The sequence below is a fragment of the Sebastes fasciatus genome, chromosome 12, assembly GCF_043250625.1.
Source record: "Sebastes fasciatus isolate fSebFas1 chromosome 12, fSebFas1.pri, whole genome shotgun sequence".
Classification (NCBI taxonomy): domain Eukaryota; kingdom Metazoa; phylum Chordata; class Actinopteri; order Perciformes; family Sebastidae; genus Sebastes; species Sebastes fasciatus.
In genome coordinates this window covers 19,821,413-19,845,867 of record NC_133806.1, presented here as the reverse complement: position 1 = coordinate 19,845,867, position 24,455 = coordinate 19,821,413, and the positions used below count along the sequence as shown (strand labels likewise).

Here is a 24,455-nt window from a genome sequence, read left to right as displayed (position 1 = left end):
TTTTATTTTACAGCTTATCAGTGTCCTCAGTTCAGCAACTACAGCCAATGTGCCAATGCTTGCTCCTCACTGTGTCCTGAGATCAGCCAGGCAGTGCAGTGCCACAGAGACTGCGAGGAAGGTTGCCAGTGTAATACTGGATACCTCTATGATGGCCATGACTGTATACCAGCAGAGCAGTGTGGCTGCGTACAGGACGGGATGCGGTTTAAGGTCAGAATTAAACACTGTTTTTGTGTGCAGCCTGATTAGAAAAGTGTTAATTTAGCTAGTCCTACACACTTAGTTGGATTGGAAAATTTCTGTTTGCCATATTTTAATTAAAAATCTTCAAATTAATATTTAATTCTTTAGTAAGCACATTCCAATAATTGTTTTTTTTCTTTTGTGTTATTGTTTCTATTGCTAGGCCACTGAGAGCAAACTGCTACAAAACTGTACTGTTAACTGCATCTGTGGGCCTCCTCTTGTCTGCAAGCAATATTCATGTCCTGCATTGCACAGTTGTACAGTTTCAGATGGAATAATGGGTTGCCACAAGGATGGTGAGCATTTAAATTGAAGAATCATATTTTTAGACACTGATTTTATTACTTTTCATGTTGTTAAATGACTATTTAATGACAGAATTACTGTATTTTTCTTTTTAGCAGAGCAAAACCCAGATCCATGCGAGGGAAAATGTGATGCAACGGAGAAATGTTTCCTGAGCGATGGCGTGCCCGTCTGTGAGAGCCGTCGGGGTCTGTGCTGGGCCTGGGGAGGCCAGCACTACCACACCTTCGACGGGCTCAACTATGACTTTGAGGGAACCTGTACTTATCTGCTCGCAGCCAGCCAAGGAGCAGCATGTGGTCTGACGCCCTTTAGTGTCTCCAAAAAGAACGACTGCAGTGACAACAGTACTGCATCCTCCACACAGGTGGTCACTGTACACTCATATGGGTTCATCATCCAGCTCAGTGGTGAAAACGACAGCATATATGTAAGTAAATGTCAGTTATTGAATGACGAAGCTGCTCAGATTGTATCACTAATTAGTCTCTTTATTTTCAGGTTAATGGTCAAGTGACTTATATTCCTGTTAATCTGCTGCGGGGAAAGATCCAGGTTTCTTACAAGGAAGGCAAAGTTCTACTGACAACTGACTTTGGTATGCGCATAGTGTTGGATGGGATCTCCACTGTTGTCACACTGGACCCACACTACAAGGGCAAAGTGTACGGACTGTGTGGCAATTTTAACGGCGATCCTCAAGATGAGTATCCTGTAACTACACCTGGTTCCCCTCCCATTAACACAAGTGTGGAGTTCGCTCAGACTTACCGGCTCTTTGACGGGGACGATAACTGTTGTACTGGCTGTAAGCAGAAACTGGATGAGGTGGCCTTGCCTGCAGATGTGCTTGCAGATGTTGTCACTGGTGACGGGAGACAGTGTGCAGTGCTCATGGATCAGAAAGGTCCGTTGGCCCACTGTCTTAGTCGAGTCCATCCGGGTTCCTTCTATGAAAGTTGTGTCGACCACATGCATATCGCAGGCTCTAAAGTTGCTCTTGACCGGGCCACGTATTCGTATTCCATAGTTTGTGAAGAAGCCAGTGATGGCTATCGCAGTGAAGTGACGGTTGGTAAGTAGTTGTGTTGAGTGCAATATAATGCTGTTAAAATGTTGTATTGTGATAGAATCTTTAAATGACACCAATAAATCATTTCAGGTGCGCGCTGTCCACCAAACAGCCACTACAAGACCTGCGGCTCAGCCTGTCCTCCGTCCTGTGAATATAATGCCACTTTCTGTACCAAGATCTGCGTGCAGGGCTGCTTCTGTAACCCGGGTTTCATTAGAAGTCAAATTGGCTGTGTGCGACCACATCAGTGTGGCTGCACAGACTCCAGCGGCAAATACCACAACCTCAACTCCACTTTCTGGACACCGGACAGCTGTGGTCAGCTCTGTACCTGTGGACCGGATACTGGAGAGATCTGCTGCCGCCCGGCCCAGTGCCCCAGGGGAATGGTCTGCAAGCAGCTACAGCACAAGAGGATGTGTCAACCTGAAAACCCCCAGAACTGCACCATTGTTACTGGGCTGCATTTTATGACCTTTGATGGACATTATTTTGACTTCAGAGACAGTTGTGCATATTCTTTGGTTCAAACCAAGGCCAACCTAACTGGACTAACGCCATTCAGTATCACTATCTCTGATGCAAGCTGCCATAAAAGGCTCTTTCATAGCCTTGATTTAACACTCTCAATCTATGGTCTGGAGGTGGGGGTGAGAAAAGATGACCCAGGAAAGGTTTTGGTGAGTACTCTGCAAGGTCTTATCTACAATCTTCAAAATGAACCACTGTATAATTTGAATGTCTTCTGTTTTTCATTCTCAGGTGGATGGACTGTACAAGGCCTTGCCATACTCTCACCTGACAGGCCATGTAAATGCCTACCGCACACCTTCGTCTATCATCATTCACACTGATGTGGGATTACAGCTGATCGTCTACACCACCGGCACACTAATGGTTATCCTCCCCAGCAGTTATGGCTCTTCTGTCTCTGGTCTTTGTGGGAATGCCAACACTCATCCTCATGACGACCAAATGATGCCCAATGAAGAGCTTGCCCAAAATAAGCTTGAATTTGCCCACAGCTGGAGGTCTCTGGGAGCCGAGGCCTGCAGGTCCAATTGTTCCTCCAGACCAAAGCGTTGTCCCGTTGAGGCAAAGAAGCTTTTTGAAGGCAGTGATTTTTGTGGGGTGTTGTCGAATGAGCTAGGGCCATTTGCAGACTGCGCCTCGGTGTTAAGTCCCAAGCTTTACTTCCACAGCTGTGTGACAGATTCCTGCTCATATGGCGGACACTACTCAGCACTCTGCAATTCCATTGCATCTTATGCTGCTGCCTGCCAAGCAGCTCAGCTGCCCGTCAGGCATTGGAGGAGTGACACTTTTTGTGGTGAGTATATAGTTCAGTCTGTTCCTCATTGGTAAAATTTTACTTTATTTAACACATCACAGCTGATGGAGTCCAGCCTCACAGACTCAAAGACATTTAAAGGGTGGGTCCATCTGTGTTCTTTTGTTTTTTCACTCAGTCATTAGCAAAAAGCAGTGACATAGTTTTAGCAAAGTAAGCTAAGGTTATGAAAAATGTGAACACTAGCTGAGTCAAAGTTAACTTTGCTAAGTTTGGAAATAACAGAAAGGGTTACTTTTGATTTTTTGAATGGGGGCTGTATGCACGCCGTGTTCTGTGGAAAAAATGACAGTTTTTGTGAATGTAATCTTATGGCTTTGAAAAGAGCAATATAACTGCTTCAGTTCCCTGTCGGAAAGGGCTGTCTGACAGCTTTAACTCGCCATCAGACAGTTCTTTCCAACAGGGAACTGAAGCCCTTATATTGCTCTATTCAAAGCCACCAGACTCAAATCACAAAAACAGCATTTTTACCTTGCACAATACGAGAGTTGCTGGTCTACCGCTGCATCGATTGGTTAGTTAGTGTTATTGTCTGACTTTCGGATCCGACCTAATGTGGCATCCACAGCAGTACGTTCCTTAGCTTCCGTGCCGGTACTCCTGTCTGCTTCTCCAAACTGACGCTACGCTAAAACGTAAATACTTTGACCAAAATTTTTAATGTTCGGATTTGAATACACAAGGCTACAGAATATTAAAACCTAAAAAATAGACCCGCCCTTTTAATGTTGATACTTATACATCTGTCTGGGTTCAAAGCTGTGAAATTGGCAAGTACTTGAGGGTGCAACTTGTTGACTCTCAGGCTTTTATGAACATTTTATACAAGGAAGGCAGCAAACTTTGTTTGAGGGGAATGCCCACAATTATTGCCCATGATCCATAACACTTAACGATAAGACTGGGTATGACAGAAGCCTGTAACAGTACGGCATATAACATAAAGTGAATAAAGAACAAGTTTATGTATATAGCTCATTTACAAGCACTGTGCAGTTGTTTGACACATGAATGATTATGTCCAATAAATCACATATTTATCTGATTTGACCCTACAGCAATACGGTTTTCTCTATAAATGGAAGGCGAGCAACAAATATTTCAACTTCCTTAAATGGCCATTGAGATTAATTCAGTTCCCACAAGGTTTTGTCCATCCAAAATGTAACACTTTGAGCCTTTGTGCTGTGTTGCACTCAGACATTTACAATATGAAAATCAGTAGGTTGAGTGTTAAGAGCACAGGGGGGACATTTTGGGTGGGCTTACTGTATATGTGAAAAAAGGACAAATTCTGACTTATTTCCCCCCTCTCTCTCCCTCAAGGTATGCCATGCCCTACGAACAGCCACTATGAGCTGTGTGGACCTCGATGTCCTGTAGTGTGCCTTGGACTGTCCTCTCCAGCAAACTGTAGTGGAGGTTGTGAGGAGGGCTGCCAATGTGACCCAGGCTACGTCCTGAGCGATGGCCAGTGTGTGCTGGTTTCTGAATGTGGCTGCATGCACGAGGGACAGTATCGCCCTGCCGGACACTTCTACTCAGAGAAAAGCTGCCAAAAGTGCAACTGCAAAAGAGGAGAAGTGACCTGCAGCCCCATGGAAAGCTGTTCAGGAAAGGATGGCCCTGCCTCGCAGTATGGGGTGTGCCAAGTGTTTGCTGGCTTTGGCTACATCACTTTCGATGGTGTTATTCTGCCTCACCACGGAGCTTGCACATATGTGGTGTCAGCACTATCCTCTAAAGCCCTTCATGACTATACTCTGCTTCTTAGCTTTAAAAAGGACAGGAATGGCACTTTCACAATCAGTAGACTAGTATTTCGTTTGCATTCAATGGAAGTGTCCATTGACCCTGAAACTATATGGAAAATACAAGTAAGTTCTCCAATCTGTATTCATTCATTCATGTGTAAAAGTTTCATAAAAACAGCCTTAACTGGTCTGTTTGATTTCAGGTAAACGGAGAAGAACGCATGATGCCTTTTGACAATGGAGAACTTAAAGCGCACCAAGTTGGCAATAGACTGATTATCATCACTCCATCCGGGGTGGGAATTGACTTGTCCTCCACCCAGTACCTCAGGTTAACTGTACCACAGGTATATGACGCCACAGTTTCGGGCCTCTGTGGGAACTTCAATGGGGACAGGTATGATGACCTGCAACTGCAAAATGGCCACCTTACCGTAAGCTTTGCAAATCTCCTGCACAGTTGGGCAGTAGAAGCTCCTAAGCAGCATTGCACTGACACTTGTGGGAGAGAGTGTCATGAGTGTAAGCTGTCCCAACATGACAGCATGGTCTGTGATATCCTGTTCATCAATCGTACTGAATTCCACCGTTGCTGGAACAGTGGTGTGGAGCGGGACATTTACACACGTATGTGCACCAGGGCGGTTTGTGGTGGGGCAGGGCACATGGCTGCATGTCTGGCACTGGAAGCATATTCTGCAGCCTGCCAGGCTAAAGGAGTACCAGTGGGATCGTGGAGAGAGAACACTCATTGTGGTAAGTGAATCATTTTGATTGTCGTTTAAATGAAGAGTTTGTAATGAATAGGGTAAAATAATTAACTTATAGATATCGCCATGAAACTTCCCCATTTGATTACTTGCATAAAGAAAAGTATTTTTTGTATTACAAGTTTTCTAAAAATGGATGTTTACATATGCAAATGAGGCATTATCCTATCAAATATGCTCTAATTTACATACATTTCCAGTACAGAAATCTGAACATTAGATAAAGCCAGGTTCAAAATTCTTTCAGTTTCATTTTGACATATTAGAGTCAAAGGTTTTTACAGAGCGTGTTTTAGATATCTCACTTTATCACTCCATGAATCAGAAAATACTGTCAACAGCCATAAAAAATCAATTTCCGCCGTGCTTTTAGGAATAAAATGTGATATAAATCAGGCTATGAATGATATATGAACCCCTCTGTCAAAAAAACATCAGAATATAGATAAGAACGAACCTGGAAAGTAAGTAAATCATTATAGTATATTAATACTAATAGATACCACCATAAAACTTCCAATTAATTACTTGCATTAAGACAATTATTTTTTGTATTACAAGTATTCTGAATTTTATGTTTGAATATGCAAATGAGGCATTATCTAATGCTAACTTTTGATGGATTTAAGAGAAATCTACAGACACAAATGGACAAAGTTGTAAAATAAACACCTAAATCTGTATTTTGGCAGTTTTCTTTCCACTAGTCTGAAAGAAATCATTTTATGGAAGCAAAATAGCAAAAAATCTCAAAATTGACCAGTGCATGAAAAACAATGTTTTTGCCTGTAGCGTCTCCCCTTAAATGATTTGTATTTTGACCTTTTAGCTCTCCAGTGTCCTGACCGCAGCAGCCCAAGGGAGTGTGTTGACTCCAGCTCCAACTCGTGCCCTGCTCTTCTCCAACCTGGTTTTCCAACAACTGGCTGTTCAGAGGGCTGCGAGTGCCACAATGGAAATGTGTTTGATGGGGGCGAGTGCGTACCTTACAGTCAGTGTGGGTGTGTTCATCATGATATGTATATCAAGGTAAATATGTGAGTGTAATACAGACAGTAAATGCTTTGCACATTCTCAAAGGAATATGTTATCTGTAATTAAAGCTCATGTCCGGGCCACACTGCCTGCATGAGCAGCGCGTGACGGCTACCTCGCTGAACTGCTGCGTCTCGTGTGTGGTGTCCACACCGCCAGCGCTGCTGCTGCACTGCTTTCTACATAGTTTGCCCTTCATTTCATTATAAATGTTGTTTATATTTATTTTAGACAGAACAAGTATAATTAGTGTGCTCATTTGTAAATAATAATAAACCAGAAGCCAATACTCAATTTATGGAGCCGTGCAAGTCGCTGCATTTTCCCCAACGCTCTCCTGCAAATATTTCAGTATAAAAGCCTTGTTAACAAATGAAGGGATTCTGTTCACAGAAAAATGCTGCTATGCAATCTTTTTTTACTTTTACGTTTTTCAAGTCTATGACAATCTACAGATATAGACATTGAAACTGTAGTAATGTTGCTGGTATGATGTCAATATATTGTTAAACGATAATATTCACTGTCTATCTTTAACTGTGAACTGCATGCAGAAAAATATAGACGAGACCTCAAATCTCTAGAAGAGACGCAGCTGAGCAGCGCAGCTCTCGCGGGCCGTGTGGCTGCTCTAGCCTGTTAATATTGGCGCAGAAATGAAGAGGTTCCGCCACGCACATCCTGCTCACGCAGGCCATGTGGCCCGGCATCACATGGAGTATTTCAACAACTGCAGAATTACTTTTCTCTCCTCTTCTTCTTAGATGGATGATCAATTGTTCACAGAGGACTGCACTCAGAGATGCTGGTGCCACCCTTTGGGTGGGGTGATATGTGAGGCGGCAGGCTGCAGTCCGGGGCAGCAGTGTGCTCTGAGGAATGGTTTTTGGGGCTGCCATGACAGACCTGAAGTTTGTGAGCTCATGGGCAGCATCCTCACCACACTAAGTGGGCAGCAGCTGAGCCTGGAACCTGGGTTATCTCAAAGTCTGATGTCCGTCTGTGACGAAGCAAGTGTGCAACGGTTCAGTCTGATCTCTTACCACGGACCTTGTAATGTCAGCACTTCCAGGCTCGTCACTGTGTTTCATATCCTCCTGCATGGATCATCATTTACCATACAGGAAGGCACAGTGAAGGTATAACTCCACTAAGGATTTTCATGGCCAGAAACGTATATTGAAAATGTCTGTCCTAACTAACTCAGTGTTCACCCTACAGGTGAACGGACGCTTTGTGTCCATACCTCACATCTCGCCATCGGGGGTGTCCCTGTCATCTGGTGTGAGCCAGGACAAGTCAGAGGTCGTAGTGAACCTGAGGAGAGATGCTGGGATGGAGTCAGAGCTGGACATGGAGATTGGTGTTACCACGGTGACAGTCAAGGTCCCTCTCTGGTACTCGGGCAAATTGTGTGGCCTCTGTGGAAACCTTGACGACCTCCACTCCCACAAATCAGTCATGTCATGGGTTCTCCCTGACTTTCCTGGCTGGTAAGTGATGTTCCCACAACAATAGTACTGTGCGTGCATTGACTAATGTATCCATTTAAAATTTAATTCAATAATGAATATTTTCTCTTTTCACAGTGGCTCACTGGATGACTGACCGTTTTAATGTCCTAAGTAATGTGTATTGTTGAATGTTTAAATACAAAAACAACTGAAACAACTTTGTATATAGTCTGTCATTTAATCTCTATGCCCTTCTCATGCATTTTACGTAATACTGGCAGCACTCTTATCAGTTGGGCCCATACACCCTTTTTACATAGTCATCTCTGGCCAGTGTTGATTAGGTTCCAATAAAAAAAAGCAATGAGGGCACACCTTTTTATCTAAATCCACAATGTGTACAGTAACTAAACCAGGCGTGCTGTTGCCCTGCCCAAGAGCTTCTGACCAAACGAGCCCTAATTAAATATTTGAGGGTTTTTATCGTTGTATTTACTATTTAATCCAAAGCAAACTTTTGAGGGCCAAGTTATATATTTACTTTTTCTCTATCACAAATGATTGCAGCACCCTCCACTATGTGAGGTCAGTCTTGAGTGACACACAAAATCAACAGAAACCGCCCGTTAAGCCCAACTACTCCCACTCCGCATAAATGTTAGTTTAATTGAGATTTGATTGATCAGTTCCATGGGATTATCCACCCATTTTGCAAGCATTACAAGGGACACGTCTTTGTTTAGAAGCATGAACTGGCTTAAAGGACACAATATAAACACTGGAAGAAATTGCTAGCAATGAAATGCACAATAGGTGGTGTGACACCTTTTGATAAGGTTTGATATATGACAAAACAGTAAGAAGCTGAAGAACATTAAAAGCAAATAAATTAAGGATACAGGGAGGAAATGAACATGTCACATTTTTACTAAATTTCACTATGTAACATTTATATTTAGCACTTGCTAAAGTGTAATTGCATCACAGCTGATTTATTTTTTTCTACTGTGAAAATCTTTTTTAAAAAAAAATTCAGATTTTACTAGAAGAAACCAGCATTTCAGAAATGCATATATATTCTGTGATGTGAGACATCAATATGATACAAATATCCTTTATTATTTGTATTCTTCCAAACCCAGCCCTATTATCAAACTAGATTTCTGGGTGTCTCAGAGACTCTTGGGTAACTTTGAAGATAAGTTGTGATTTTGCTCTTATCACATTTTTGCCTTGCCCACTGTAAAATGGATAATATTATTTGGTTACACCAGAATATACAGTGACAGCTGAATGTGGGCAAATGATCGAATGGACCTATATCTGCCTGGTGTTGTATCCACTGGCAAAATATATATATATATAAAGATATTGAATAAATTGACTAGAAACTCAAATCACGTGATTAATGTAATATATTATCCATGCATTTTTCAGTGTGTTGTAAATTGTCCACTTAAAAGGAGAAAAAAGTTTCTAAAGAAGGTTGTCTAGGTTGATCAAATTTTTATTTTCCCTTAAATCCAGTATTTAGTATCACCCTACAAAATATTTATCTTCTACAGCTTTACAAATCATTCAGGGCTTCTCGTCAGATTCCAAATAACAGAAGGTTTCTGGTTGTCACTGAGGCAAAAGATGAATGATTCATCAAATACATGTAGTTGGTATTAGACCTCACACCTATGTAAACATACAGCAGGACCTGCAAGTCGGTGCCAAGTTCTGCCTTAATTTGTTTTAGAGGAAGGGTATTGTTTTTCAAAGTCGTAGCTAGATTTTTGATTGGTTGCGTATTTGTCCGTCAGAACATATAAAAGGATGGGACTGTAAAAAAATGTGTCATACATGCAAGGTAAGTGCTGTTCATGCTGAGATTATGAAATGAATGCAATTATTCAAATAATGTAAACTTCAAATACTTCTGTAACTAAAACCATTTTGTCTTTCTTGCAGCCATGGGCATGCTACTGCTGCTTTGTGCTTTGGGGGCTTTACTGAGCTGTAAGTCATACTCTGATTTTTCTTATATTCAATTTATTTACTTATTTGTTTTTGACTGTGCAACTTGAATGATACTCATTTTCATTTCAATGTGATACATCTGTGCTTGTCTTCTTCTGGAATTTTTTTCTTTAATATCTATCAAAAAGCCTGCCCACCATTTAAAAACTATTACATCTGACTAAACGTGGCTTAGCTCAATTAATCAATCACGGCAGCATTCCTCAAACCTTGGTGCAGAATTCCCCAGTAGGACATTGTAGCCAAGTGATCGCTCAATTTGAAGCACTTCATTCAGCTTGTCGACCCCCATCAGTTGAGAGCATTGTTGTGCGGTCATACCAGGTGCTTGTGTGAATGAAGCAGAATGTTAAACGGGTGAAGAATTTCGAGAAAGCGGCACATAAAGGATAGCCATCTAAATTGAAATTTGCTTTTGTTGGGAATAGCATTTACTTTCAGCTGCTATTGAGTTGGAACTATTATACTGAATGGGTGAAACAGGAGTGTAATCTAAGTCCCCCAGGCCCTGGCTGAGCCCAGAAAATGTTCTTTTCACAGCAACGGCACAGATATTGATAATATTTCCATTATGCAATTATATTGTCTGCGCAAGTGACTTATTGAGTGCTGCTGAGAAGCAGTCAAGTGACTATTCCTCAGTATAAATCTCTCACAATGGTTATCAAGGAGGGGGAAAAAAGCCATCCATTCATTATAGAATAGCATTCATCCTTGCTGTTTAACTTTGAAATGAAGGTATTTTTTTTAGTCACTTTCTCTTTGGTGTCATATTGTTTCTTTGTACTGTGTATGCGATCCAAGAAGTCTCAAGCCAACTTTTGTATTGCCAGTTTGTGAATCCTTTGATTGCCTTGGCACAAATAGTCTCATTCATTCTCTAATTTTTTGACATGTTTTCTTCAGACACAAAAATTGTGAGGCACAGTTTTGTACCTGACTATTTCATTTTAGGTAGCAAAAAAAAAAAAAGAAGTCTTTTGACACGGGTTTTTCTGCCTTTTCCTCCCAGGTCCATCCAACGCTGGATGGGCAGGGAGGGAGTTCGCCCTGTCATTCATGCAGAATTATGCTGCAAACTACGGCAGTCCTCGCTATCAGCTATACATCACCGCTGTTCAGGCCAATGCTAAAGTGACAGTGCACGTGCCTCCCTTAAACTTCAAGCAAGAGAAAACTCTAAATGCTGGAGAAACGGTCACCGTCACTCTCCCTACTGGTGTTGAGATGTACGGCAGCACGAAGTCTCCCAACACAGTGCGCATCGAAGCCTCGGCAGATGTGACCGTGACCTCCTTCAACTTCAAGCTGTACACAGCAGACATCTCTGTGGTGTATCCCATCACTGAATGGGGTACAGAGTATTTCATCTTCACGCCTGTCGGGTCCCCCTATGGCTCCTACAAAGAGTTTGCTGTGACAAATGGAAAAGAGAGCAACAAAGTGGAGGTTTTCCCACATGGCGCCATCAAGTTCCAGGGTCGTGTCTACAAGGGTGGCCAAATGGTGATAGATCTCAAGCCGTACGAGAGTGTCCAGCTCCAGAGCGTGTATGAGCTCTCAGGTACCAGAGTGGCCTCCAAGCACCCTGTTGCTGTTGTCACAGGTCACTCATGCACCTGGAAGTTCTCCAAATGTAACCATGTATACGAGCAGCTGCTGCCAGTTAACAGGTGGGGATCCAGCTTCATCGTACCTCCCCTGACCTTCCAGAAGAGATACGACAGCGTCTTCATCCAGGCCTCCCAGCCCACCAGAGTAACTGTCCAACACGGCAACCGCAAAGATGTTTTGAATATGATCAGGGGGCACACAGAGGAGATCGAGTACCACAACCCTGAAACACTGTCCATTCAGGCTGATCATGGCATCCAGGTCCTGCTGCTCTTCAACGGCGTCACACGGAGCTGGTCCCAATTCTATGACCCATTCTTGATGACCATCCTGCCCACGGACCGTTTCTGCTCCTCGTACTCGCTCGAGGCTCTAGATGGCTTTCAGAACAAAGCCCTGATTGTGGCGCCGACCAATGCGATGGCAGAGCTGCGTATCGATGGTACAAACCTGCCCCGCGATGTCCAGTGGAAAAAGGTCGGAGGGACAGAGTTCTCTTGGGCGGAGATGTCCTACAAACAAAACCCTGGCAACAATAGACACACTGTGTCCAGCTCTGGTGCCCGCTTTGCTCTCTACAGTATCGGAGTCAGCCAGATGAATGGTTACGGTGCTCCAGGACAATGTGTACAGCCAGGTAAGGTGCACATACGTAGCTGTTGAAGGAAAAAAAAATTTTACAGTATATTGACTGGAGAGATAAAATATTTTGTGCTGTATTGATGTGGGCATTAATTATATATTATTTATGGTTTTCCAGGAAGTGGATCTCTGTCCTGCAGCAGTATCACCTGCAGTGCCAACGAGGTGTGTGAAGTGAAGGGTGGGTATCCCTCCTGTGTCCCCAAGGCAGTGGAAAAGAAACCGGGCACCTGCTGGGCGAAGGGAGATCCCCACTACCGCACCTTCGACGGGCGACACTATAACTTCATGGGCACCTGCACATACGTTATCGCTAAAAACTGCGAGAAGAATGATCAGCTCCCAGCCTTTGAGGTCCTCGCCCAAAATGAGAACAGAGGAAGCCTCAGGGTGTCGTATGTTGCCGTGGTAACAGTGAAGGTGTTTGGCGACACCATCACAGTGGTTCGCTCTGAGACAGGTCGTGTCAGGGTAAGGCTTCCTATTTCTGTTATTCTTTCAAATATGCATATTTTAAATATTTTCTTGACTTCAATTTATTATGAATATTAGTTTTAATTATTTATTGGTGTGACACATTAAAACCCATCAGTAACGCTTTATAATAATTATCATTAACAAATGGTAAATTCATAGTTAATTAAACTTTAGTTAAGTTATTTTACAGTTAATGATGATGTTTAATAATTATTAGTAATGCTATAATCACTAATCATTAGTTTGGTTAATATGAAATAATTATTAATACATTATATATTGTATCATAGCTGATAAGAGACTATAACAATTGCATTCTGATTTATTAGTAAACTATTAACAGTTTATTGTTGCACTCATAACATTTTTATGAACTACATAAAGTATGTTTTAATGATTATTAAATGATCTTTATGAACCTTTTAAGAAATTGTTTGTAAAACATCTATATACATTACATAGATAGATGGACCAAACAACAATTATTAACCTTTAACTGTATCTAAATATTGTTTATAGATGCTTTACAAAGTATTTCTTAACTTCATTGTTTGACAGTAAAATAACTATTAACTAAAGCTTAATTAACTATCAATTTACCATGTATTAATGATGGTTATTATAAAGTGTTATGCATCAATTTAGATAAATAGATTATGACTGTAATATCTTCTTAACATGTTTTCTATTTTCTTATGTGCAGATTGACAACAGTCTGTGGAGTTTGCCTGTAACCTTGAACAACGGCAAGCTGGTGATATTTCAGAGCGGTCGCTCTGTGGTCATTGAGACAAATTTTGGCCTGACTGTCAGTTACGACTGGGAACACTCTCTCGTGGTCACTCTGTCCGGCAGTTACGCTGGTAAGACTTGTGGTCTCTGTGGCAACTTCAATAACAACCCCAGTGATGACTTCACCACGCCCTCCGGCAGCCAGGTGGGTGGGGCCGTGGCCTTCGGGAGCAGCTGGAAGGTGCCGGGGCTGGTGGAAGGCGCTCTGTGCAGAGACGACTGTGTGGGTGGGTGTGAGCGCTGTGAACACGACCTGATGAAGAAGTGGGAGGGCGACATGTTTTGTGGGCTCATCACGGTAATAATAGATGGGCCATTCAGCAAATGTCACGCCGCCATTGACCCTCAAGCTTACCTGGAGAACTGTAAATATGATGTATGCATGGGAGGCGGCCTCCGACATTTCCTCTGCAGGGCGCTGGAGGCTTACGCTGAGGCTTGCCAGAATGCTGGGATCCAGGTTCAGGATTGGAGGAAGATGGCACGATGTCGTAAGTAACGCTATCTAAATAAATCCTCAAATGAACATAGTTTTTTTCTTTGCTTTTATTTATCATACTCTTTCTTCTCCCTAAAGCTGCTAAATGTCATGCCAATAGCCACTATGAGCTGTGTGGCAATGCCTGTCCTGCCACTTGTTCTGACCCCAACGCTCCCTCCAAATGCAAACGCCCATGTGTGCAGACCTGCACCTGCAACGCAGGCTTCGTTCTGAGTGGAGGTCAGTGTGTGCCTGCCGCCAAGTGCGGTTGCATCTATGAGGGTCGAAGCATCCCTGCCGGGGAGTCATTCTGGGCTGACCAGGGCTGTCGGCGCAGGTGTAAATGCGTCGCTGGAAGCAGACGAGTGGAGTGCCAGGATAAAGGCTGCGGGGCGGGGCAGCAGTGCACGGTGATTGAAGGCATAAGAAAGTGCCACGCGGTCTCCCATAGCACCTGCCAGGCCACAGGTGACCCCCACTACATGACCTTTGACAAGAGGAAGTTTAACTTCCAGGGCACATGTGTGTACAAACTGGCTGCGCTCTGCTCCAAGGACCCAGAGTTGGTGCCCTTTGAAGTGCTGGTGCAGAATGATAACCGGGGCAACAAGGTGGTCTCCTACACCAAGTTAGTGGAGATCAAGGTGTACTCCCTCACCATTGTCATTACAAGGACACACAGGGGCATGATTATGGTAAGAACTCTACTATAATGTAATGTAATTTTTAATATTCAGTCTCTCTGTATATAAATACGTGTGTGTTCTTTTCCAGGTGAATGATGAGCTGCTCAACCTGCCAATCAAACTGGATGGAGGACAGGTATCTGTGTATAAGAGCGGCTGGGCCGCCGTGGTCACCACAGACTTCGGCCTCAAAGTATCCTTCAACTGGGAAAGTGCCGTGTATGTAACGCTGCCAAGCAACTACATGGGAGCCGTTTGCGGCCTCTGTGGCAACTACAACGGCAAACCCCAGGACGACCTGATCCCAAAGGATGGCAACAAACCTGTCTCGCCAGACAATTTCGGCATCAGCTGGCGAGTGGCAGAGATCCCAGGGTGTGTCGAAGGCTGCAAAGGGGTGTGTCCCGATTGTGACATTACCCAGAAGGCACAATATGAAAAAAGAGATTTCTGCGGCATGTTGACGGACCCCAAAGGGCCGTTCCGTGACTGCCATGCCAAGGTGGACCCAGCTGGCTACTTTGAAGACTGTGTTTATGATGTATGCTTGTATAAGGGCAGAAAGGATGTGCTGTGTCAGGCTATTACATCATACACATCTGCCTGCCAAGCTGTGGGGGCCAAGGTGTACAGCTGGAGAACCAAGCAGTTCTGTGGTGAGACATGCATTCATTTTAATAAAATCATATACTCAAAAGGCATCATTTAGAAAGTATAACAATAATGCAAAAAATGAAACGACATAACAAATCTATTTAGTTTCTTTCCTGCTCCTGTTTCTATGTATACATCAGTGTGTTTTTTTTCCTTTTCTGGGATTTGATATTGTTTTGTAATCATTGCCTACATTTGTAATCTGCATTCCACATTAAAATGTCACATTGTCTTTTTCGTCCCTTGTGCACAGCGGTGAAATGTTCAGTCCACAGCCACTATGACATTTGTGAAACCGGGTGTGACTCCACTTGCCAGAGTCTGGCCCCTCCTCAGGGTTGCCAAGCTCAGTGTGAGGAGGGCTGTACCTGTGACGAAGGGTACATCCTCAGCGGAGATCACTGTGTTCCCTTCTCGCAGTGCGGCTGCGTCCACAATGAGCGCTACTACCGCATCGGCCAAGTGTTTTATCCCAACGGGCAGTGTCAGGAGGAGTGCAAGTGCACACAAGATGGAGAGGTAACGATTAGATACTGATCAGTGTGAACTTACCGGATGGAAACTCACTTGTTGGATGTTTAATATATATTGTTTCTCAACTGTTTTTTTCTCAGGTTGAGTGCAAGAAGTTCACATGTGGCCCTAATGAGAAGTGTAAAGTGGAGAACGGCGTCCAGAAATGCCACCCTGTTGGTAAGGGTGTGTGCCACGCCTCCGGTGACCCCCATTACCGCTCTTTTGACGGGCGAACATTTGATTTCCAGGGCACCTGCACCTACACGCTCTCCAAGAGCTGCGGGCTGGAAGGCACCCACCTGGTGGCCTTCTCTGTCCAGGTGGAGAACGTGCGGTGGGAACAGGTGACGAGAAAAGTGGTGTCCGTCACCAAGCTGGTTGCCGTGGAGGTCTATGGCTTCACTCTCATCATGAGGATGGACATGTTTGGAGTCTTGGTGAGAAACAATTTGATATACAGGGAAATGCTGTGCTTATATCATTGACATCAATATTTCAACATCATCAGTAGTTCTTTAAATAAGGCCTTTTCTTTTAGGTAAATGGAGTGTTTAACTACGTTCCTGTGAATCTTAATGATGGAGCAGTGCAGGTCTACCAAGAAGGCCTTCATTATGTTATTGAAACAGATTTCGGTCTGCGCGTCACCTACGACCTGGTCTATCACGTGACGGTCACAGTACCTGGTAACTACCGTGACAAGGTCTGCGGCCTGTGTGGCAACTACAACGGTGACAAAAAAGACGACTTCCAAATGCCCAACCGTCGGCTCTCCAACAACGTGAACGTGTTTGGAAAATCATGGAAGGTCACCATCCCCAATGTGGTGTGTGAGAATGGCTGTGAAGGGAATAACTGTCCCGTTTGCGACCCAGCTCGCAAGGCTGTGTTTTCTAAGTCCACTTACTGCGGCATTGTTACAGCACCCACTGGTCCTTTTGCAGCCTGCCACAGTAAACTGGACCCACAGCCGTACTTTGCCGACTGCGTGTTTGATGTGTGCGCTTCCAACGGCGACGGGAAGGTGCTGTGTAACAGCGTAGCAGCCTACGCCTTCAACTGTCACATGGCAGGAGTGGACGTCAAAAACTGGAGGACGTCTTCATTCTGTCGTAAGTGACAAAGGAATTCACTTTTTGGGTTTTCCCACAAATCAACCTCTTATTCTCATCTGCCATAGTGTATTAATGCTTATTAAATATAAGAACAGGCTCCTCTCTAATCCATGTTTATGATCATTTATTCCAGCCATGAAATGCCCAGCCCACAGTCACTATGAGGTGTGTGCCGACGCCTGCTCTGCATCCTGCGCAGGCCTCACAGAGATCGTACAGTGCTCCACAAGCTGTACAGAAGGCTGTGAATGTGATACTGGCTTCTTATTCAATGGACATTCGTGTGTTCAAGAGACTGAGTGTGGCTGCTATGACAACGGGAAAACGTACAAGGTACAATTCAACACTGCTGTCTGACACTAAAAAGCTATAATTTGTACATTGACGGAATAACCTTTTTTTTGTACAAAGTGGCTTAAGCAGATACCCGTAGCAGCATTACTGCTGAGACGGCAATTAAGTTGCTTTTTCTATAGTGTTGGACATGAGCCAGTCTGATCTCAGATATGTGCACTGAGGATTTCTCCTGAGACTTAATTAGCAGATTGTCTAAATTTGTGGAATGGTTGATAAGATTGAAATACTCTATAACCTGTCTTTTCTTCAGTGTATTATTTCCCCCTCTGTAATGAACCTGCTCTATGTCCCCAGCCTGGTGAGGTGGTGTATGAGGAAGACTGTAACACAAAGTGCACCTGTAATCCAGAGTCAGGCCTCAGCTGTGAAAAGCATTCCTGCCCTAAAAGCACCAAGTGCATGGTCAAGAAAGGAATCAGGGCGTGCTACAACACAGGCAAGACACAAATACTGCATATGTATTGATCTAGTCTTAACTTATTAAGGGGAGACACTACAGATGAATAGGGTTAAAGTTTTAACCAATAGATATAGTCATAAAACTTCCCCAGTTGATTACTTTGTTGAAGTTTTCTTAAATGTTAATGAAGCATTATCTTATCAAATATGTGCTAATTTGCACACATTTCCAGGCCAGAAATCTGAACATTGGATAAAGCCAGGTTCAAAATTCTTGTTTCATTTTGTTGACATATTAGAGTCAAAGGTTTTTACAGAGGGACTTTTGGATATCTCTCTTTATCACTTGAGAAAGAAGATACTCTCAGCAGCCATAAAAATATTTTTTTTAGAAATAAAATGTGATATAAATCAGGCTATGAATGATATATGAACAAACCCCTCTGTAAAAACCTTCAGAATATAGATATGAATGAAACTGGAAAGCCTGGTGTATGTTAAGTGGATATTTCTGCCTTATAGTATGAGAACAAACTCATTTTGAGAAAACGGCCTTCAAAGATATGTGTTGTAAAATTACCTACATTTTGCAAGACACTACAGGTGAAAAAAATGTAACTAATAGATATCCCATTAAAACTTCCTCAGTTGATTACTTACATTAAGACAATTCTTTTTTTGTGCTACAAGTTTCAGAAATGTTATGTTTAAATATGCAAATGAGACATTATCTAATGCTAACTTTTGGTGAATTTCGGAGAAATCTACAGATGCAAATAGACAAAGTGTAGTAAAATAAACACCTCAATGTGTATTTTGGAAAGAATACATGTTATGGAAGCAAAATAGCCCAAAATCTTAAAATTGACCAGTGCACAAAAAACAATGTTTTTGCCCGTAGTGTCTCAAATTAACTGAGTAAAAATGTACACAGTTTTAAATTAGTTTGAGTTAAATTGCAATTTTCCTATTAATGTTTCTTTGTTTTTCTTGTGTAGATCCCTGCAAAGATGCCAAGTGTCGGGTCAAAGAGAAGTGTCGTGTTGAGAAGGGTGAAGCTGTGTGCGTCCCCGAGTACACTGGTAAATGCTGGGCCTGGGGCGACCCCCACTACCACACATTTGATGGCTACAACTTTAACTTCCAAGGCACCTGCAAGTATGTCATCTCCAAGACCTGCGGGAATCTGGATGGTCTGGTGCCGTTCTCGGTCACTGAGAGGAACGATAACCGGGGAAACACAGCTGTGTCTTACGTCAGGGAGGTCGATGTGTCTGTGTACGGATACACCATCACCCTCCGCAAGAACCAAGTCGGTCGAGTCACGGTAAGATTTTAGTTTCTTGTGTGATGTTTGACCTGTAGTATTTCAGTGTGAACATATAATGATCCATTCCCTTTCAGGTGAACGGGGAGCTGTTGAATCTTCCTGTACGACTTGATGAGGGCGAGGGTGAGGTATCAGTGTTCCAGCGTGGTCACACTGCCGTGGTGGAGACAAACTTTGGCCTGGTTGTGTCCTACGACTGGAACTGGGAGCTGGTCATCAAGCTGCCCAGCAGCTACTACGGCCTTGTCTGTGGTCTGTGCGGCAACTTCAACGGCAACAACCGCGATGAGCTCCAGAATCCAGCCGGCAAAGCCGTCCCCTCAGTGATAGACTGGGGCAAGAGCTGGCAAACGCCCGACCAGGACAAGGACCATCCTTGCTGGGACACGTGTAAGAAAAACTGTCCCACCTGTGACGGTAACCAGCAGAAGCTCTATAAGACTGAGGCTTTCTGTGGGGGCCTCGTAGCCAAGACCAATAACGTGTTCAAGAAGTGTCACGGAAAGCTGGACCCAGAGGCCTTCATGAACAACTGCGTGTATGATATGTGTTTGAATAAGGGAGACAAAAAGATGCTGTGCCAGGCATTGGCCTCCTACAGTCAGCAGTGTCGTGATGAAGGCATAATAATCAAGGACTGGAGGAAAAAGTTTGGCTGCCGTGAGTATCAATGGGAATCTCATTTGCTCATTTTAATCAAAGATTTCAATCATTTAAGTTTTTCATTCTTTGGTTTAAATGTCATTTCTATCCAGCGATGACCTGTCAGCGTCACAGCCACTACGAAGACTGTGCCAGCCCGTGCCAGGCGTCCTGCCCGTTCCCCGAGCAAAAGAAGACCTGCACCGGCACCTGTGTGGAGACATGTGTGTGCGATAAGGGTTACGTCCTCAGCGCCGGTGTCTGCGTGCCTGCCAAAACGTGCGGCTGCTCCTACCAGGGCCGTTACTACAAGGCAGGCCAGCGCTTTTGGGCTGACGAGGCTTGCCATCGCCTATGCGAGTGTGACACGACCCTGGGCATGGTGGTATGCCGCGAGGCTTCCTGCTCTGCCAAGGAGACGTGCAGCGTGGTGGATGGAGAGCGCGCCTGCCGACCCATCAGTCACGCCACATGCACGGCCTCAGGTGACCCACACTACCGCAGTTTCGATGGCCGCAGGTATAACTTCCAGGGCACGTGTGTGTATCAGCTGGTGGGATTGTGCTCGCAGCAGCCGGGGCTTGTGCCGTTCAAGGTGACTGTACAGAACGACCACCGGGGAAGCAAGGCCGTGTCCTACACAAGGACTGTCACGCTTTCCATATATGGCATCACCCTCACCATTAGCAGAGAATACCCCTACAAGGTCCTGGTAAGTGTGGATGTGGAGGTATGGATAATGTGAAGCATATGGGTGATTTGATTAAAAAAAAATTGTTTTGATGTGTATTTTTGGAGAGAAAAGAAATAGGACATGTAGTTAGTGTTAAAAATAAACACATGACAAATACAAAGAGCCTCATTCATATTAGTAAATGATAATACCTTCTGTCATTGTGCTAATTCTGACATCCCCGCTCTTCTGCATATATATTTAATTGCATATTAAAATTTTGATCCAGGCAGACTTAATTAAACTAAGATTTAACTGCACATTAGAACGGATTAGCAAGGACTGCAGAATTATCAAATCTATAATCTCCTAAAAATATTTCTCCTTCGCTTCCTGCTCTTCAGCTCAATGGGCAGCTCGTTTCGTTACCACTGGAGTACAATAATGAGCTGGTCGTGTTCCTCAGCGGCTGGACGGCCGTGGTGGAGACAAACGCTGGTATCACCGTGACCTTTGACTGGCGCAGCACGGTGAGCGTCACTCTGCCCAGCAACTACCAGGACGCAGTCTGCGGCCTGTGCGGCAACTACAATGGCAAAGCTCAGGACGACCTGACCATGCGGGACGGCAAGACCGCCGCAAATGGAGACAAGCTGGGGGAGAGCTGGCAGGTGGCCATCGCACCCGGCTGCTCATCAGTCTGCCAGGGGGCGTGGTGCCAGGCCTGTTCAGACTCCCAGAGGAACGTGTACCGAGCCCAGAAGTACTGTGGCATTCTCGCTGACAAGGCAGGGCCTTTCAGAGACTGTCACAGTCGTGTGGACCCTGCTCCTTACTTGGAGGACTGTGTGTATGACGCCTGTCAGTATCATGGTCACCATGGATCAGTCTGCGAAGCTGTGGGAGTCTATGTCGCTGCCTGCCAGAGCCAAGGAATCACCATCCGCTCCTGGAGAACAGATACCTTCTGTCGTGAGTTGTGTTTTTATGTTTTTGTCTTCATATTTCAAATCTCTTATTTCTGTTTTTTTACCTTGTTCCTCTCTCCCTCTTCTCATCCTATCCCACCCACAGCAATGGTATGCCCAGCTGACAGCCATTACACTTTGTGCGCCACGGGCTGCCCAGCCACCTGTGCCAGCTTAACTTCCCTCGCCACATGCCGCAGGGTCTGCTCAGAGGCCTGCGAGTGCGACGAAGGCTACCTGCTGAGTGGGGATACCTGCGTGCCCGTGAGAGACTGCGGCTGCTCCTACGACGGCCACTACTACAGGAAAGGAGACGTCTTCTACCCTGAAACTGAGTGTGTAGAGCAGTGCGTCTGCGGAGAGACCGGCGCGGTGTCTTGCCAAAAGGCTAAGTGTCGTGCAGGGGAGACGTGTAAGCTTGTGAACGGAGTGAAAGGCTGCCACCCTGAGGGGCAGGGCAAGTGTGTGGCTTCTGGTGACCCTCATTACATTTCTTTTGATGGGCGGAGGTTTGATTTCCAGGGCACCTGCGTCTATGTGTTGGCCAAGGTTTGTGATGATGACAAAGGCCAGCTGACGCCATTCAGTGTAACTCAGGGGAATGAAAAGTATGGAAATGGAAAAGTCGCGGTTACCAAGTCGATTGCAGTGGCGGTCTACGGTTATGTCATTTACATCCAGCAGAAAGTGTCATGGAAAGTCATTGTGAGTTCAACAACTTAATCCAAAACCCACGTGTGGTTACATCCGTGCATGTTTATTTATTTCCTCACAATGTTTCTGTTCCTCCTCCGTCCAGGTGGATGATGAACTCCTAAACCTTCCTCTCTCCCTGGACAACGGGCGCCTCAGAGTCACCCAGGAAGGTCGCAACATAATCGTCAAGACAGACTTCGGACTGACGGTCCTGTATGACACCGTCTATTATGTTGAGGTGATCGTACCTTCTACATACCAAGGAAAGATGTGTGGTCTCTGCGGCAACTACAACAAGAACGGCGGCGATGACTTCAGACTTCCCGGAGGCAGAAAAACGAACAGCGTGGATGAGTTTGGGAAAGCGTGGGTGGTCGACCTGCCTGGCAATGTGTGTGGGGGCTGCGGAGGCCAGTGTCCAGTGTGTGAACAGGCCAAGGCCACCTTGTACGGAAAAGCCGACTCCTGCGGCATTATGAGTGCACCTAATGGGCCTTTCAAAGCCTGCCACAGTAAAATCGACCCAGCGGCATACGTGTCTCATTGCGTGTTTGATGTCTGTGCGTTGGACGGCAACAAAGATACTCTGTGTAACAGTGTCCAGGCTTACGCTTTGGCCTGCCAGAGCGAAGGAGTGAAAATCCAGCCATGGAGGAGCGGCTCCTTCTGCCGTGAGTTACACAAAACAGAATTTGAGCTGTTTTGATGTTTTATATTTCAGGTGTTTATACAAATGTCTCCTTCTCTTGTAGCTGCTTCCTGCCCTCCACGCAGTCACTACGAGGTGTGTGCCGACACCTGTGGTGGGACCTGTGCCAGCTTTATTTACCCATTTACTTGTTCTGAAAGCTGTTTTGAAGGATGTCAATGTGACGGCGGCTTTGTTTTCGATGGCATTCAATGCGTTCCCTTGGACAATTGTGGATGTGTGCACAATGGCAGATATCTGACGGTAAAAGACTTCACTTTGTTGTCATACACCGTAGCTGTAACCACAAAACAATGAAAAAAATTAAATACTTTCTATTGTTGTCATGCTATTTACACATGAATAGAGATGTAAAACTTCACCAATGTGGAAGACAAATGATTTTAACATCAATGCATGTTTCCTAGGTGGGCGAAGCAGTTGTGGACAAAGCCTGTAAGTCCAAGTGTCTGTGCCAGGCCTCTGGGCTTGTGAGGTGTGAGAAGCTGTCCTGCGCCAGCGGGGAGATCTGTGGCGTAAGAGATGGCGTCAGAGGCTGCCACGTCAAACAGGGCCACTGCGGCGTCAGCCAGGTCGGCCACCTCACCTCCTTCGACGGCATGTCCGGAGCGATGGGAGCCAAAGGGGCGTTTGAAGTGGCGTCACTGTGCGACGAGGCCGCCAAGCTGTGGTTCCGCGTGGTCGTGGACGTTAGGGTCTGCAGCAAAGGTGCATCTCCCACTGTCGCCACCGTGTACGTGTTCTTCAAGGAAACTGCAGTCACAGTGAACAGCCAACGCGTGACCTGGGTGAGAAGGAGGAATAATAGTTGAATGTTTAATCATAAAAGTAGCCGTTCTTATGTAGAAACTTTTTTCCCCTTTTTTTTTCTTCATGTCATCCAGGTAAACGGCAGGAAAGTGTCTCTTCCCAACAAAATGACGGATGACATATCCGTCCACATCTCAGAGAGGACTGTGATCATCGAGAGGACGTCTGCCGTGCGGGTCACCTATTCAATTTCACAGGAGGTCACCGTCATTATTGACAGCAGCCTGTCCGGTAAAATGTGCGGCGCCTGTGGCAACTACAACAACAACTCCAAAGACGATATGAAGACTGCAGATGGGAAAATCACCACCGATGTGTCCGTGATCGTTGGCTCCTGGAGCGCCGGGGACTTTTCTAGATGGTGAGTGTTTGAAAGGCATACTGTAGCATTTTCCTCTGTGTAAATGTAATGGGTAAAGATGCTACATTTACTGCCATGATAATGATCTCCTTCACTACATGCTCCAATCATTACGGTCCCCAACTCCTTACTTTAATTGTTTTTAATAACATAACAACTTTGCCTCCTCGTCTCACGCTTTTAACCTTCAATTCCAGTTAGAGCGGAAGTTTCAATCTTGAACTCGATCGTGCCCTTTATTACGCAAACAGCAAACTTAATTTGACCACTGAAATAATCAAGTACAGATCAGCGAGAGATGGGTGCTATGACCATTCAACCGCTTATTCTCTTAACAGCAAGAACTAAACAAGGACTCCGCAGAGCCCTTTTAAAGGAATGAGAGTGTGGTTTTTAATTGCATTTGGTCCAATTTAATTAAGAAATGCCAGAGAAACCCCTATGGTAATTACTGATTAAAAAGCAGGTGAGGCTGACAGGCATGGCCATCAAAAGCTACCAAGCTTGCAAT

General features: G+C 44.6%; 1 protein-coding gene across 1 annotated transcript in view; it reads left to right on the top strand.

The window, feature by feature from the left end:
* fcgbp (Fc gamma binding protein) overlaps positions 1–24,455 on the top strand; it is a 39,098-nt gene that overhangs the window by 13,841 nt on the left and 802 nt on the right. Inside the window, exons 17-48 of the mRNA XM_074654877.1 lie at positions 14–213; positions 410–545; positions 651–985; positions 1,057–1,630; positions 1,718–2,310; positions 2,393–2,960; positions 4,311–4,861; positions 4,942–5,494; positions 6,338–6,537; positions 7,308–7,682; positions 7,765–8,036; positions 9,140–9,183; positions 9,954–10,001; positions 11,035–12,273; positions 12,397–12,749; positions 13,459–14,038; positions 14,125–14,723; positions 14,803–15,370; positions 15,622–15,887; positions 15,983–16,321; positions 16,423–16,996; positions 17,133–17,332; positions 17,651–17,792; positions 18,754–19,082; positions 19,160–19,745; positions 19,841–20,439; positions 20,805–21,372; positions 21,475–22,073; positions 22,168–22,735; positions 22,817–23,016; positions 23,181–23,561; positions 23,658–23,944. Coding sequence (XP_074510978.1) covers positions 14–213; positions 410–545; positions 651–985; positions 1,057–1,630; positions 1,718–2,310; positions 2,393–2,960; positions 4,311–4,861; positions 4,942–5,494; positions 6,338–6,537; positions 7,308–7,682; positions 7,765–8,036; positions 9,140–9,183; positions 9,954–10,001; positions 11,035–12,273; positions 12,397–12,749; positions 13,459–14,038; positions 14,125–14,723; positions 14,803–15,370; positions 15,622–15,887; positions 15,983–16,321; positions 16,423–16,996; positions 17,133–17,332; positions 17,651–17,792; positions 18,754–19,082; positions 19,160–19,745; positions 19,841–20,439; positions 20,805–21,372; positions 21,475–22,073; positions 22,168–22,735; positions 22,817–23,016; positions 23,181–23,561; positions 23,658–23,944 — 13,426 coding nt within the window. The remainder of the gene's footprint in view (positions 1–13; positions 214–409; positions 546–650; positions 986–1,056; positions 1,631–1,717; positions 2,311–2,392; positions 2,961–4,310; positions 4,862–4,941; positions 5,495–6,337; positions 6,538–7,307; positions 7,683–7,764; positions 8,037–9,139; positions 9,184–9,953; positions 10,002–11,034; positions 12,274–12,396; positions 12,750–13,458; positions 14,039–14,124; positions 14,724–14,802; positions 15,371–15,621; positions 15,888–15,982; positions 16,322–16,422; positions 16,997–17,132; positions 17,333–17,650; positions 17,793–18,753; positions 19,083–19,159; positions 19,746–19,840; positions 20,440–20,804; positions 21,373–21,474; positions 22,074–22,167; positions 22,736–22,816; positions 23,017–23,180; positions 23,562–23,657; positions 23,945–24,455) is intronic.